We start from the raw sequence: 15,626 nt of genomic DNA on the forward strand, positions 1-15,626 counted from the left end.
TGTACATTTGTACAACAATAAATGCTTTCCAGGTACACTGCTAGTTTACCTAGCTTGAGTTAAAAGTTATTAAAGGATGTTTAGTGCGCTGACTTTTTTACCAGTTCAATATTTTTTCTGTTTTTGGTCATCTTAGGATGTTTTTTATTTTTCTGTGTGTGAACACTCTCTTTTTTGTCCTTTTAAACTAAAGCTAGCCATGTAGCAACAAAACGCCTCATTGACGAGTTTGCTGCTGCAAGCCACTGAAGTAAATCAAATGGCCAACCAAAAACAATGAGCTTTGCAAGATAAAACTTTTTTTGTTGAACTCATGACCTCAGCAGATTCTATCTGTATGCTAATGTTAGCTTATGTCACTCATTGTTGATGCTACATGGTAGCTAGATTAAACACACATCTTGTAAATGTGATGTGATACGCTCTTCTCCTCCGTTTTTGAGGTATAGTTTCATTTTATGCACAATGCACAGTTTTGGGATTTATTTTTTCACTTTTTGAAAAGCTTTAAAAAGAAACAGGGAATCAGTCCAACCCAAATCTTACTCTAGATACCGTGTGACAGGGTTTGGATCTGATTCTACTTCCAGTGAATTCCTGCAGTTTTGTAGCTGCAGGTTATGTAACAGCAGTGTCTGTAATCCTGACAACACAATGGGGATTTAATTAGTGCAAATTAGCTTCACCCGAACTGCTCAGAGTGTGTGAAGGGTGGGTGGGCTGTGTGATTCCTCTCCCACCAACCAGCTGAGGAGGGAATGCAAACAGGGATGGCTGAGGAGAGGAGGATACCACCCACCCCTTCCCTGGCTCACATGACTGCGATTAGAGCAAAGGAGGAGAGCGGCGGGCCAGGGAGAGGGAGATGGGGAGACACCATGAATGACATTTTTCTGATCTCACTGCACAGATCACATTCAAGATTTCAAGACTGGTCCTGTTTGCTGGCCGAGGGTTGACTACTTTTCTGCGGTAATTTAATTTTAAACTGATAACTCTTTCAACATTTGTGTTCAGTTTTAATCATTGAAAGTAGTATTCTTAAATAGTTGATTGGTGCATTACTCGAACATGCTGTTTGATTCATTTGAACAAAGTAATGAGGTAAAAACCCTGTATACCAGCACTGAAATACTCTTTAAGGCCAAAATATAACGTCTCTTGATGCTTAGTTTTTTTTAACATTATTATCTGTGTGCATTTCTGATATGTTGCAACTGCAAAGTATGAGTTTCATTTACGTCACATATGGCAGTTACAAAAGTAATTATCTCAACATAAAACACAAAGTGAATCTGATGTGAAACAAGTTTTTATCTGAAGTTAATATATGCATACGGTACTATGAAAAGATAATTATTCCTTCCACTATAATTGTAGATAATTTTTTGCAAAATTTGGCAGTGCTCCTGATCATTTTGAGGTACTTCCACATATATGTTGTTTTATTTAACAGCAAATATCGGAGAGCAGAATTTTTAACCAAAAGATTTTTCATATTACAAAGCTCCTGTAATGTTTTTTTAGGTGGTGGCAAATCCAACAGGATTAAATTCTAATGCCTCTTTTTAACCAAAAACAAAACACAAAAAAACAGAGACCATCAACAAGAAAAATTATTTCGCCGGGGGTTGAAGGGTTGTGGGGTATGTGTCTGACAAAGTGATTCATTATGCTGATGACGTGTTTCCTTGTCATTTCCAAGACAACGAGTCTAAATCAATGGACACCTAGGGGGAGATATTCTAGGAAAAACTGATCACACATAGCACAGAACAAATTAGAAGACTACTTTGCCCATCGGGGGGTGCCAACAAAATCCCTACTGGAGCTTCACAACCTATCAGTTTTGTGGATTAATTTACCAGAGAGCAAGAGTGCATCTAGCTAACGCAAATTTATGGGAACACTGTGGACTGATTTTTTTCCTCAGTCTTTCTGAATTCTGGAGAACTTCTTTTAGAAAAATAACAGAAAAAAAACATTGGCGGTACAATCGTAAAAGGAAGTGGGTGTCATTTTTTTAATGTTAAAACTGTAATCTGAAAAAAATCAGCAAAGAAATACAATGTCTATCTTTGCCCACAGGGGGCACTAAAGGTAATCCAAAACAAATAGCAGACCTTCAAAGTCAGTTTTTTATGCCTCACTTTCTAAAATCTACCACTTATCTACACTGAAACACAAAAATTTACTTTGATAAGCATTTGATGAGGTACCATTTCTTTTAAATCAGTGTACATCCAAAACGTTACCCACAGTTTCACTATTTAAAATTTTAAAAAAGATATGGAAGGAAAATAAAAGAGCTAAGAGATTTTTAGGATATTTTACTGGATGTTTTCTTTGTTGCAGATATGGGGATGAGACATTGGTGCATGCTGGGAACAGCCTTCTTACTGTTAGTGTGCCAGGTCATTGTCCACCAGCTATGTGAAACCCTTATTGCCCTGGTGGATGGTTTCCACACAGTCTTCATCATGGTACGCATGGCCTCTATGGACTCCTCAGCACCTCCTGCACACTCCTCCCCAACACTGCATGCAGAGCCACGTACAGAGTCACCTCCTGGAACCCACACCTCCACTGTTGGATCACTGATTCGAGATCAGCCTGCCCCTCCTCTTGAAGGAGCTTCACTAGCTGACTCTCATCAACTCTTCACATCAGAAGTTTCTCCTCCACCTCTGAACTGTGGTCTGTCCTTCACCCACAGCAGGACTGAAGCTGTGGGAGCTTTCATCTCTGCTCTCGTCCTGACCTCTCTGTGTCTCTCTAACATCACTGAAATCATCAGCTTTTCCCTGGATCCGCATCCTGTACAGCGCCCCCTGCTGCCTGTGTTGGTTGGAGCGGTCAGTATGCTCTACAAGATGCTGATGCTGTGGCTGAACTGGGATCAGATACAGGCGGAGAACAAATCTTTTTTCAAAGAAAACCACAGAGGTAACATAAAATTTCACAAATTTGTGTAAGTACAGAATTCAGATGTGGAAAAAGTTTTTTTTTTTTCACTGTTTAGTGGAGACAAGACCCTGACTTGGTGAGGGGGCTCTGAGTTTAGCGGAGTCAGCGTATTGCTGATACCGATACGGATACTTTTTTTTTTAACCTAAATTGTCATGATCATTGAATAGTTTTGTGACTTTGCCTTTAGTTAGTTGATGATGATTACTGTTTTGATAAAACAAAGGACGAAAGTTTAGGCAGATAAAAAAATGTTAAAATAACTACAACAATCCAAAACAATGTACAGTATAAAAATAATGAAATACTTTCTTACATTTCTCATTTAATTATGAGTGTATATTTTTAAATTTAAGAAAAACAGTTGAGATTTTTTTTTCAACCTGCTGAATATATGATATCTAGTGTACATACTCTAAGAACACCAGTTTGCCAGAGGCACAGCTCAGCCGATTGACTGGCAGACACCCTATAGCTGTTAGTGTGGAGGCTCAAAGCCAGCCCCATTTCCTATATGGCCCCTGTCAACAATTTGCTTTAAAGCTCAGTTTCAGAAAAAGGCATGTGGCATCACCAGGACTACATCTGTTTATCATACAGTCTGTGGTAGAAGGGGCTGTTTACCCAGTGTTGCATTGCACACAAAAATGTACAAATCAAGTTGTCTCAGAAGATGAATCAACCTCACTGTCAGTCATGCTTCTCCACTTAAGTGGCCCTGATGCTACAGTTTACTGAGTTCATTCAAGCTTGAGAACGGTCAAAGAACCAGCTTTCTTTTCAAAAGGGAAGAGCCAAAAAAAGTTGCTTCATTACTCCACTGAATATGACTGAAATACATGACAAAAACACAGGCACAGTTAAGATAAACGTGATTCACAGATCTTGAAAGATGGGTATTTTTTAATTGAATAGAGTTGAATGGAAATGTTTTTTGTGGTTTTATATTGAATTCAACCCATATTTTGTTTTTACAATAATCAATCCAATACGCAACTGTAAGTTGTTTTTCTTTTTGGAAGGTATTTCTAAACCCCTACTTCGGGAACCGCTGTATCATAGCCAAGTTATTGAGACAGACCTGAGCGACTGTCAACACATTAGTCAATAGAAAAGTCAACTATAGTTCATGATAGAAATTTTGCAAAGCTAAGCGAACTGCTGATCCATTAATGTTGCTCTATATTAAAGACACCTCAGTCTAACTTTCAGTAGTTGTTTATGCACAGAGCTTTCTCTGACTGATTTCACTGTGAGGTAGCCTTCAAGTGTATGTTCAGCTGTAAGGAGCATCAAACCCTGTCCATGTTTGTTTGTCGTGCCGCTGTTTGACTCTGACAGTGTCCGCTGAAAAGAAAGACGAGGGTCAGACTGATCCAAGACAAGCTCTGGATGACCTTCATGAAGGCCAGTCTCCTGTGGAGGGCTGTCTTCACAATGGGGCTCTTGTCCTCAGTAACCCGGGAATGTCACGCTGCATCTCAGATGAGGACTCTCAAACCCCAAAACCAGAGCCAGGAGTCCACCTGCACACAGCAGGTCTTCAGGTCGACAGGAACTGTAAGGATCAGGGCTCCTCTGCAGGTCTGAGTCCTTCAAATGAGACTGCAGAGGTATCTGAAGACAATTCCTGCATGGGACAGCTTGGTAAAAGATATTCCATTCTCACCCCAGTAATTTCCAAGACCACAGTGTTTCATTTTTACATCTTCAAATACTGAACTACATATTGTTATTATCTGTGTCTTCTTTATTCAAGGCAGCAAATATATATGTAAGAGTTCCCCAGCCTGTCTCCTGTCATCAATCCTCATCACTCAAGGCCTTTGTTCCCCACTCTTCGCTCTGATCAACAGCCTGGTGACACTGCTGATTGACCCTCAGTGTCTGCACAGCTCTGGAGCCTGTGCTCTCCTGGTTTACCTGGATCCTGGCCTTTCACTGTTTGCTGTGATCACACTGATTGCTACAGCTATGCCACAGGTGAGATTCTGTCACAGTACATCTTTTTGTGTTGTGTAGTTAATATATAAATACATATACTTGCATTTCTTTATGGTCTCCACTTCTCCAGGTGCACAGGTATGGAATGCTGCTGCTTCAGTCCACACCACCACACATCTGTGTGTCTGATCTTGGACAGAGGATTGCAACTGTCCCCGGAGTGGAGGCTGTGCATGACCTCCATGTCTGGCAGTTGAATGGGTCACTTACAGTGGCCTCAGTGCACGTGCACTGTCATGCTGGGTTTCCATTACACAGGTGAGCCCAGGAAATTGAGTATTGTACCCTGCAGGTTAATGACCACCATGCAGAAAAGAAAGAAAGAAAGAAAGAAAGAAAGAAAGAAAGAAAGAAAGAAAGAAAGAAAGAAAGAAAGAAAGAAAGAAAGAAAGAAATCTAAGCAAGTGTTTGTCTCTCAATCAGAGTAAAAATGGTCTCAATAAAATCATGATATGAGCCATATTTACCTGATAGGTCCAAAAAAATGTCTAATTGTAAAATATTGAAAGAGAAAAATGACTCATGATTGGTTATAAAGAGTGAAAGAACCTGACAACGGGCAAGAAAAAAATATGTTTGGTTTCTTTTCTTAAGACTTCATTCCCAAAACTTAACAAAAACATTTTTTCCTGTTTGTTGATTGTTTGTTAGACACTCACAGTAGAATTCAGCTCTTGCAGTATAACAGTTCTCAGATTTTTGAGGGAGGCGGATTCAGTTTTATCAGGTGAATAAACAGTGGTAATAAATGGTAGTAGATGACAGCTAACGAATTTCATCCTTACGCATTCATCCAGGTGTGCTGATCTGCTGTCAGGGGTCACAAAGGTGCTGCAGAGTGTGGGAGTGAGCTGCTGCACTGTTCAGCCAGAGTTTACCTCCTATCCTGAGAGCTTTGCAGGCAGTGCAAGTGATGCCTCCCCAATCATCCACAGAGAAGACCCAACCCTGCCTCCTCAACTCCCGCTGGCCTGCAGCCTCGCCTGTGGAAAAGCCTGCACTGGAAACATGTGCTGCACCCCACCAGAAGAGGAGAGCAGGAGCCTGCTGACACCACCAGCTGGAGAAACAAAGGAAGAGCCTCAGACACTGATCATCGAGAACACTTTCCTCTGAACATCAGCTGTAACTGAAGCGCTGCACTGGAGGATAAACAGTCCAGATGTGAAGCTAGACACTGTGAATGTACGGCATCTGAAACTGTCATTTTTATCAAAACACTGCCTGCATCATATATATATATTCTGATGGATTTATGACTTTAACATGGTGCTAAACCAAAGATTTTATTTTGTGTAACTTCATTGGTACCTCTGTATTACTGGTCATGTCTGTATTGAAAAAAAAAACATACATTAAAACTAAAGCTCCTCTTTGTATTTTGAGAATAAAACTTTTTTGAACCATGGATTAATTTTTGTCTTAATAATCAATCGTGAAAATGTTACCCACAAGTTTAACTTGACTTTGACTTTGGACATGCCTATATTAGAGATTTTCTGAGTCTACACAACTGTCTAAACATATAATATCCATCCATCCATTTTCTATACTGCTTATCCTATTCAAGGGCAAGAGGACAGGTACACCCTGGTCTGGTTGCCAGTCAATTGTAGGGCTGACACATGTAATACACGTCACATATTTAACTAGCTATGATGGTGAAGTACTGAACTAACTTCCTCTCAGAGTTACCTTTTACATATTAATCCACTCATGTAAAATGCACTGGTGTAAATCTACATTATATCTTTTTCCAATGTTACACCCAAAGTAATTTGGGTATATCATTATTTCTAATACAAACAACATAAAGGAGACTAAGATTGAATTAAGACAAGGTCGCCACTAGTTGACAGTAAACTAAAATTACACCTTTGTCCTCAGATGTTTGTGTACAGTTCTTCAATTGAGGAAAATAAGTGAAAGTGAGAATGAATCATGTCAAGCAGAGGATGTGCTTGGAAATTTGAACATGTCACTATTGAATTTACGTTCACAACACTGACAACAAGCTAGCATGCACATTATTACACACACACACACACACACACACACACACACACACACACACACACACACACACACACACACACACACACACACACACACACATCTTTCAGAAAATTATTGCTTATAAAACGAATTACACCCGTGCCTTTCTGCTGTCACGTTCTAACGTATGTGTTTATTGTAAACAAAAACAATGTCTTACTCGATATGACACACTGTGACTGTGGCTCCACCTTTATATATTCATACAGCCAATCACAATGCTTCTTTGTTATACGCGACAGCAAAGAAGAGACAAAGTTTCCCTTTTTCCATCTATTCGAAATTATATCAGTACAGTGTGCCGCGTATGTGATTATACTAGATGTTATTTAATATTATTTTGATAAACGTAACCTGATAAAACTCCTCTATTTAGCACCGTGAGTGAGACTCTCACCATGACTTCCACCTATATAAATGCTGTATTTGCTCATTTCAAATGCCCGGATGAGCTTCAGTGGTCTGGAGTGCAGGCTTCAAACCTGTAGCTGCTTAGCGGCAGAGTGGTTCAATTCCACCTTTCGGGCGAAACATACGATGAACATCCTGTGAGGGTCAACTTCTTCAATGTAAGCATTGAATTTAATGTGGTAATCTGCGTCAATCACAAGCATTTGAGAATATTGTGCATGATTTTGGTAACATTTTTTAAATAAACCACTATAATGTTACACACAATAAAATACAGTACGCGTGCCTTAACATTAGTAACACAAGTATTTGTTTCATTTTCAAACCCTGGAAAATTTCCTAAACACACACTTTAGGCTACTTCCTGTGAAGCCTTGTCTGTATATTTCAAAATAAAAGTCTAAATTTCTGGAAGGGGGAAAAAAAGACTTAAAAAAATAAAAAGGAAAAGTTTACAATTTTTTCCTGTGTAACATAAGATATAAAGGGAGGATGCCTTTCATCTGTTAAACATAGAACAGGTGCATAGATCACAAATGACATTAAGCCTCCAAATCAGGAAATCAAATTACTTTTAGCACTGAATTTAATTTAAAGGTGAAAAGGACTATTAAAACTTGGGCATGTTTTCTTATGACAAACGGATAAACTGGAATTTGAGAAATAGAATAGAATAGACTTAAGTTACCACAAAACTTAACTAAATAGATATGATACACTAAAATACAAGTGACATTAAAAGTGAAAAACGGAATTCAACACAAATATAAGTCAGGCCTTAAATACCAGGCCTCGTATACCACATTTACGCTCTAGTATAACTGAGTATTTCTACTGCGGAAGGAAACAACCAATGATTGACAGCCTGCGAAAGCCCATCACGAGTGAGCGTTTCTTCTCAGCCAATCATGTTTCCCGTCGCCCTATGTGGGCGGGTCTAACAGCGGAAACTGGTCCCTGCAGCAAAAACATGCCTGATGTCCTTGCCTGTCTGATTTTGGGTTAAAGTGAACGCTTTACTGATCCTGTCATTGGTGGTGGACACATTTATTTCCCATAACTAGGTAAGGAAAACAGTGTGCATGTTTTTAACTCTGTGGAACCCCCTTCACTCTATGTTCTGTCTAATAAAGTTGTTAAAGTGTGTCGTTAGCCTATGCTGCTTAGCATGTTGCTAACAAGATCGTTATAAAATTGACTTCCTGCCTTTAAAGTATTATCTTTATATTGTAAGAGATGTTTTCATTAAACAACTACAAACGTGCAACTTGTTGATAATCAAACCGAAAGCTTTACTGCTACTTAAAACATAATGTCATGAGGGTTTTGAAACATCGTTTATGACGGAAACGTTTAATTTACCTAAATCTTTATTACATATTCTCCTCTTTTTCACTGTGTCTTCATTTTTGCTACAACAACTATCGTTTTCTGATTCTCCTGTCCAGGTTGCCTCTAGAAGAAAGCCCATCATGCCCCTGCATAAATACTCCCCCAAAGTTTTGGAAGTCCTAAAACTAAAGCAGGGCATCTACGCTCGCCTACCTAAACACTACCTCAAGTCCTTAGAGCCGAAAGAACCCACGCCTGTCCACTGGAAGCCTCTGGGGGTCAAGTATAGAGCAAACCCAAATACAGGACAGAAAGAGCGTGTACAGGATGTCCCAATCCCCATTTACTACCCTCCAGCCTCCCAGGACGGTCTGTGGGGAGGAGAGGGCTGGGTATCCGGCTACAGATATGCCAACAATGACAAAGTGAGTCCAAAAGGGAGATGATGCCCATTCTTTTGTTATACCATACTGTTTTAACAAGGCATACAGAACACAGTGCATCATTAACTTGTAGCTTCTCTTGGTTAATCAACTAAAGGGACATGAATCTAGCTTTGACCTTTCCTTTTTGGATCTACTTTGATTTCTGATATGCTTGTGTCTATAGTTGTCCACTCGTCTGAGGAAGACCTGGAAACCACAGCTTTTCAAGAGGGAGTTGTACAGCGAGATCCTTGACCACAAGTTCACGATCACAGTCACAGCACGCACTCTGGACCTCATTGATGCTGTCTATGGATTTGACTTTTATATTCTCAAAGTAAGAGAATTCTACCTCTGTGTGTCAAAGTCACTCACTTGTACCCTCTGACAGAACTCCTATAAGGCGTCTTCTTCTAATTCCTATCAGACATCAAAAGAAGACCTGAACTCAAAGCTGGGGATGGACTTGAAGAGGGCTATGCTGCTACGCCTGGCACAAAAAGACACAGAGCTTTACCCAGATGACCCAGTGAAGAGAGAGAAGGTCTACAGCAAATACAAGGTAGGTGGGATGTATTCAAAGAGTGGCCTTGAAAGGTGTCCAGAAATAAAATGAGGGTGCACAGACACAAAAAAATGTGATTTTTTTCTGTCTGAGCAGCAGTATGAGGTCCCAGAAGAGGAGGCTGAGTGGACTGGTCTGAGCCTGGAAGAGGCTGTGGAGAAACAGAGGCAGCTCGAGCATAAGGTAAGAAAATCTTCAAGTATGGGTGCAAAGCAGAGATAACTCTTCAAACAATTTCACCAACACATCAAACATAAAGATCAAAATCTGTCCAGTTTGTGAGAAAGCTGTCCTGTATGGAATGACTCTATTTTGCTCTGCCTCTCAGGAGCCTGAGCCTCTCTTTAAGGACTGTGTGGACAAGCTGGTGGAAGAGCTGCGCATCCAAAAACTCTCAGAGCCACATCTCATAGAGAAGAAGTAAAAACCTACACTGCTTCTTTAGGATAAGGGGAGGCTGTAATGACTGTAAAATAAGCCTAGAGGATGGTGCAAGTCACTTGGTCAGTGCTGACCATCATCTGGTCAAACTTGCTGCAGTGTCAACCTGGGAACGACATAAAAGTGGAAGTCATAAATTAAGAGGTAAAGCAAGAGTTTTTTATTTATTTACCCACCCCTGCTTTGATTTTTGTTTTTACAGAAGACATGATAATAGAAGGAGAAGCATCCATCAGTGTAAATAATCTCTGAGCAGCTGTAATATCTGCCCCCTGTACAGGATTTAAATACAAATAAAATGTGTCTTTTTTCTTAAGCATCATTTTCTGGTCATCTGTTCTCCTGTATTTATCAAACTTGAACGCTTTTTTATTTCACTGATTACCTGGATAATTTTCCTTCTAGCTGACAGTTTGATGTGAGGATTAATGTCACAGTTCTCTCAACAGCCCATCAACTCTTCTCCATGTTTGCTGTGTTTTGGGTTCACTAATCTAAAGTCTTAAAGGAAAAGAAGCAACTGAAGACCTGCAATTTCAAATAGCACATTTGATGCTGCCATAAAGGTCTTCAATTTATTAAAAGAGAAAACAAATACTTATAGCCTACTATAAGTGAGTGCTCTGTTAACTTTGAGAATCTTAAAGAAATACTTTAAAAGCACCCCAAGGCTCCCGTGAGTAGTTTTTAATCTTTCTTTAGGACTGATGCACATTAATTAGTTAACAATACAAAAGTTACTTTAGGCAATGAGAGTAATTGTTCTCCTTCAATATTTCAAAATGCATGTCAACGCTCTCACAACATAGGTGCTAGACAAGGATCTGCTTTAAATTCAGAACATGTTATGTGTCATTATACCACTAGATGGAGACTCAGTGCTTTGAATGGTAGAAGTTGCCTTACATTTGTTTCTTTTGCTGGTTTACTTTTCAAGTTGGGGTTTGAGTTCATAAACAAAACACAAGTTGTTTTATGAAAACCCTTTTGTAATTCAAGTTATTACATGGACGATAAAACATTTTTCTGATCAAATATGTTGTATTTAAATTGTATAGCTTAATATCAAGTCTGATATATAGAAATCGATTGTTTGGTGTGGCCAAAAAGAACTGCAACCACTTTTTTTCTGTGTAGATACTTACTGCATACTAAGGTGTATCTGGTACATTTTCAGTTCCTGTCACGCATTGTGCTGAGAACTGTGTTACTTGCACAATATATGCAAGTCCAAGAGTTCTTTCCCTTTATAAATGTGTAATTTCAAACCTCAAATTCAGCATATTCAAGGTGTTTCACTTTCACATACAGGAGCTACGCATTTCTTTCCGAAATATCAAAAGAAAGAAAGAAAGAAAGAAAGAAAGAAAGAAAGAAAGAAAGAAAGAAAGAAAGAAAGAAAGAGTGGCACACGAGGCATCCAGTTCCATTAAAGATATCAATCTGTGGAAGTTGGGGAATAAGTGAACACCTCAATGATCCACTCACATTCTAACCACACTGGTTTCAAGATTGGGAAGTGAGTCAGAAAGTGGAGAGGGTGAATCATCAACTTTTACTACTATTTATAATCATAATGATCACAGTTATTTTTGTCATTTTGTTATTATTATTATTTCTATTATAAATATTGTTGTTATTATTATAATAAGTATTAGTAGTAGTATTATAATCACTATTATTACTATTATTCATAGTAGCTGTAGTAACATATCACTGAATTTTGATAATAAAACAATAATAAAAAAAAAATCAAATTTTCATGTTGCTGGTAATGTTTGTTACAGCGCATGTATGTGCCTAACTGCTGTGGAAATATCTACCAGTTGTTATGAAGTTATATGTATGTATTAAAGTCTTTTTTTATTCTGAATTTTCAGTTTGTGTCAAATTTAGCCCCCCCCTTTTGGACACTGATGTACGTCTTATGGCAGTGATGAGGAAGTATATTCTAAGCCAAAAAAAAAAAAAAAAAAAAAACATCCTTACATTATCTCTTTTGTCAGCTTTATGTTTTCTTTTATATTTCATGTTTGTGTTTTTGGAATCTGCTTATTTCAGATTATCAACTTTATCATGATACAAATTGAGAATCAGAAATAAGCAACATGAGAGATACTGCATATAGCAAGAAGCTGTAGTTATTAATTCTTAGAATGAAGCATAAGGTATACAGAGTCCATAGATTTGAAACTCTCTTTGAGGGAGTTCATGTTTCATAATTAGTGTACGCTTGTGTTCACGAGTGGAAACACTGATGAGGGGGATTTATGAAAAACACAGCCGTTTATCGCCTGGTTTCATTTTCAACATTTCCTGAATTGATCTGTGTCGGTTACATGGTGTCAGCCTGCTCTTGTGGTGAGACGGGGACTCCCGTGGGTGTTGTAACCTGGCAACAGAATATGAAATAACCAAATAAGTCCCTGTTAACGTAAAGATTCACTTCTTATACAGTATGAGAGTGGAGTTACCCTTTTTAGACAAACAAGCTGACAAAATCTGAAGTTAGCATCAATAAAACAACTAAAATTTGCATTGATAATCCAGCTAACATTAGCCAATATGAGAATTAATACCAAAGTTATCATTAGCATAAATAACATAGCTGAGATAAGCATTAATAACACAGCTAACATTAGCATTAATAACACAGCTAATATAAGCTGAAAATAGTACTTAACATAAAAACAACATAGCTGATATTAGCCAAAATGAGCTTTAATAACACGGCCATCACTAAAATAATATGCTGACATTAGCTAAAAATTACATAAATAACACGGCTAACAGAAGCATTAAAAACATAACATAAAAACATGCCGTTAATGTTATAAATGGCATGAATAACACAGTTATTAGCATTTATAACACAGCTAACAAAAGCTCAAATTAGCATCATAGCAAACTGAGTTGACTGATTACAATTAATTCCACCCCTTTGCTAACAGTGATAGCTTTTGAAATTGACCTTTTTTTTTAACTATATATATATATATATATATATATATATATATATATATATATATATATATATATATATATATATATATATATATATGGGTTTTTTTTTGTTTTGTTTTTTTTTTTTCAAAAACTAGGTCATAGCGGGAAATTTTGCCATAAAGTACATCTTCTCTGTAATGGCAGAATATGAACGACTTTACAATTTAATTTTTAATCTGCTGCTATCAAATTTGCTTGATTCGATTTTTTAAATTTAATATATAACTCATCATAAATATGTCTGTCATATCAGTAAGTGTCAGATCAACAGCTGGTATCACCCAACTGTGTGGGCGTGCCTTTGGTGAAAGCCCATGTGTTAATGGAAAGCTGTGACTTCATCTACATGTGGCCTTAAAAGGCAAACCTCCCTTTCCTGAGGCCATAAAAGGTTCAATATTATCAAAGCTCTGTATCTTTTTTCCTCCTATTCGTCATCTTCATTATCATAACCATTACCAAAATTTGATTGTTTCCACCACACATGACTCACCCTCTCTGCTCTGTTATTCCCCAGAGTCCCCACAAACCCACAAACACCTCTGAGAGCTACGCGAACTTGCAGTTTATCACTTTAGAAAAACATACTGGTCCGATGTGATTACAGGAAAACAAGTCTACAGTCTGTCTTTCTCTATTGTCAATTTATAATCCTAGCACATAAACTGAATGAATATACAACACTTAGAACTTTTAATTCCAGTGACTTTTCCTTTGATAGCTCATGTGACCATCTTCATGCCAGTCTTCTTTTGAACTTCTGTCTAATCAATGCTGTGGGAATCCTCCCTCCATAAACTAACGCCTACTGTAGATCAACATCAGAGTTATCTTTGATCGCAGCTAGCTCACTCTGTTTCAAAGGAGCCGTGATGCTTGTAAATGTCATTTTACAGCTGATCATTTCAAAGGATCAATTAAGCATTTTGATAAATAGATTGTCCTCATGAGGGTTGGGTGTGAAAGCCGATACTGCTCCCACGCCCTGGCCTTTCCGAAGGTAATAAAACTTTTATTGATTGTTACTTTTTTAGTTCAATGTGTTAAGCATTGGTAAGGTTAATTATACTGAGCCACGCCAATTGTTAGTCCTTTTCTTGTCTTCATTCTGAGCAAAGCAGTCCCCAGTTTCATTTCACCAGTAACAGCAAAAGATGTTTTAATCTTTGAGTATTCAAACGAAAAACTATGATTGGTGAATAAGTGCATGCCAAAATAATGTCAACATGTCCTTATAAGTCTTTTTTTATTATTTAATGATAATATGAAGGATGATAACTACCCTGAAGCTCACTAGTACTTCCCTTTGCCACTACAGCCACACTTCATCTAGATTTAACAAAAGCATGAATTTTATGGCATTATAAGTCAACATCGGACCCTTAACACCATTAAACCCTTCCAATCTGACTGTATGTAAGACTTGGGCCTGTAGACATGTCTTGACTAGTTTTAACACTGGGATATGATGGCACCATTTTACAGGAAATATTGTCTTTCTCTGTGTGTGCACTAGATAAAAGCTCTTGGACACGAGCCCAGAGTGGAGTTTCCCAGCTGCTAAAAGCTGTTCAGGTCAAGTCAACAGTGACGACGGTGCCGGAGATGGTAACACCTGCCGTAACCAATACACTCCCAGCAGAGACACAAGGTATCATGGCGCCTAGATGGGTGTGGAAAAAAAGAACTGTGACCATTGTTTGTGTTTATGTTCTGTAGAAACAGGTTTGTTTTCATAAAGGTGAAATGAGGGCAGAGGCTTGACAATCGGTCTGGCTGGAAAAGTAGTCCAGTGTCAACAATGAATTCATTGTTGAATTTTTTTTTTTTTTTCAAAAAAAGCAAACATTTCTTGTATGTAAATTAGTGTGTACATGGGGTAGGTTTATGTTTTTCAGATTTGTGTTTGTCTTGATGGGTTTTGGCCCACTGGTTGGATAAAAATGTTGCCTTGGACTCTTTTAATTTGAGCCAGAGGCTTTTCCTCATTGATATGGTTTTGTTTCTCTTTTTTTCCATTTGATAGAATAAAGAGGCATATTAAAGGATTTAATATGTTAACAACCTGGTTTGTTGAATTTAGAGGCCATTACAAAGATTAAAAAGACTTGTTTTATTTATTCATTTATGATTATTATTATTATGTTTTAATCAATCTTCATTTATGTAGCACTGAATCACAACAAATGCTATCTCAAGATCCACAAACATCAGATCTAGACAGACTGGTCAACAGACCCATCATTTGCAACATTTGGCAAGTTACAATGGCAAAGAAAAACTTAATTTAGCTGGCAAAATCTTCAAATACAAACAATAAAGGTGGACGTATGTGTACTAGAGCTGCAAGAAAAACTTTGAGAATTATTAGAAATTACTTGGATTTTTTCATAAATCGGTCATGGAATGTGTTCTGATCT

General features: G+C 37.9%; 2 protein-coding genes and 1 non-coding gene across 4 annotated transcripts; all 3 read left to right on the forward strand.

The window, feature by feature from the left end:
• Positions 1-840: 840 nt before the first annotated feature.
• LOC141798102 (uncharacterized) lies at positions 841-6,374 on the forward strand. Of its 2 annotated transcripts, none has more exons than XM_074679891.1 (6): positions 841-972; positions 2,356-2,946; positions 4,309-4,614; positions 4,727-4,950; positions 5,042-5,229; positions 5,769-6,374. In XM_074679891.1, the coding sequence occupies exons 2-6, from the start codon at positions 2,358-2,360 to the stop codon at positions 6,085-6,087; spliced, it is 1,626 nt and encodes a 541-aa protein (XP_074535992.1). In that variant the 5' UTR covers positions 841-972; positions 2,356-2,357; the 3' UTR covers positions 6,088-6,374. The 2 variants fall into 2 exon arrangements, with proteins under 2 accessions (XP_074535992.1, XP_074535993.1); XM_074679892.1 differs by having other exon boundaries at positions 4,453-4,614.
• Positions 6,375-7,467: 1,093 nt separating this feature from the next.
• Positions 7,468-7,554, forward strand: trnastop-uca (transfer RNA opal suppressor (anticodon UCA)). The gene has a single exon. It is a non-coding gene; the product is annotated as a tRNA-Sec (tRNA).
• A 784-nt stretch (positions 7,555-8,338) lies between these two features.
• Positions 8,339-10,511, forward strand: mrpl28 (mitochondrial ribosomal protein L28). Its single transcript, XM_074679851.1, has 6 exons — positions 8,339-8,501; positions 8,886-9,194; positions 9,379-9,531; positions 9,622-9,756; positions 9,856-9,942; positions 10,088-10,511. Exons 2-6 carry the CDS (start codon positions 8,910-8,912, stop codon positions 10,181-10,183), a joined length of 756 nt encoding a protein of 251 aa, XP_074535952.1. The 5' UTR covers positions 8,339-8,501; positions 8,886-8,909; the 3' UTR covers positions 10,184-10,511.
• Positions 10,512-15,626: the final 5,115 nt, after the last annotated feature.

The sequence above is a fragment of the Halichoeres trimaculatus genome, unplaced genomic scaffold (genome assembly GCF_033239565.1).
Source record: "Halichoeres trimaculatus isolate MK-OKI-2021-1 unplaced genomic scaffold, fHalTri1.1 fHalTri1_scaffold_9, whole genome shotgun sequence".
NCBI lineage: Eukaryota > Metazoa > Chordata > Actinopteri > Labriformes > Labridae > Halichoeres > Halichoeres trimaculatus.

What these genes read in the sequence shown, in the direction of transcription:
- LOC141798102 (XM_074679891.1), top strand. Translation starts at nt 2,358, where the DNA reads ATGGGGATGAGACATTGGTGCATGCTGGGAACAGCCTTCTTACTGTTA. An exon ending in TTGCTACAGCTATGCCACAG is followed by an intron (nt 4,951 to 5,041) that starts GTGAGATTCTGT and finishes CCACTTCTCCAG; the next exon opens with GTGCACAGGTATGGAATGCT. An exon ending in GCTGGGTTTCCATTACACAG is followed by an intron (nt 5,230 to 5,768) that starts GTGAGCCCAGGA and finishes GCATTCATCCAG; the next exon opens with GTGTGCTGATCTGCTGTCAG.
- mrpl28 (XM_074679851.1), top strand. Translation starts at nt 8,910, where the DNA reads ATGCCCCTGCATAAATACTCCCCCAAAGTTTTGGAAGTCCTAAAACTA. An exon ending in GATATGCCAACAATGACAAA is followed by an intron (nt 9,195 to 9,378) that starts GTGAGTCCAAAA and finishes TTGTGTCTATAG; the next exon opens with TTGTCCACTCGTCTGAGGAA. An exon ending in AGGTCTACAGCAAATACAAG is followed by an intron (nt 9,757 to 9,855) that starts GTAGGTGGGATG and finishes CTGTCTGAGCAG; the next exon opens with CAGTATGAGGTCCCAGAAGA.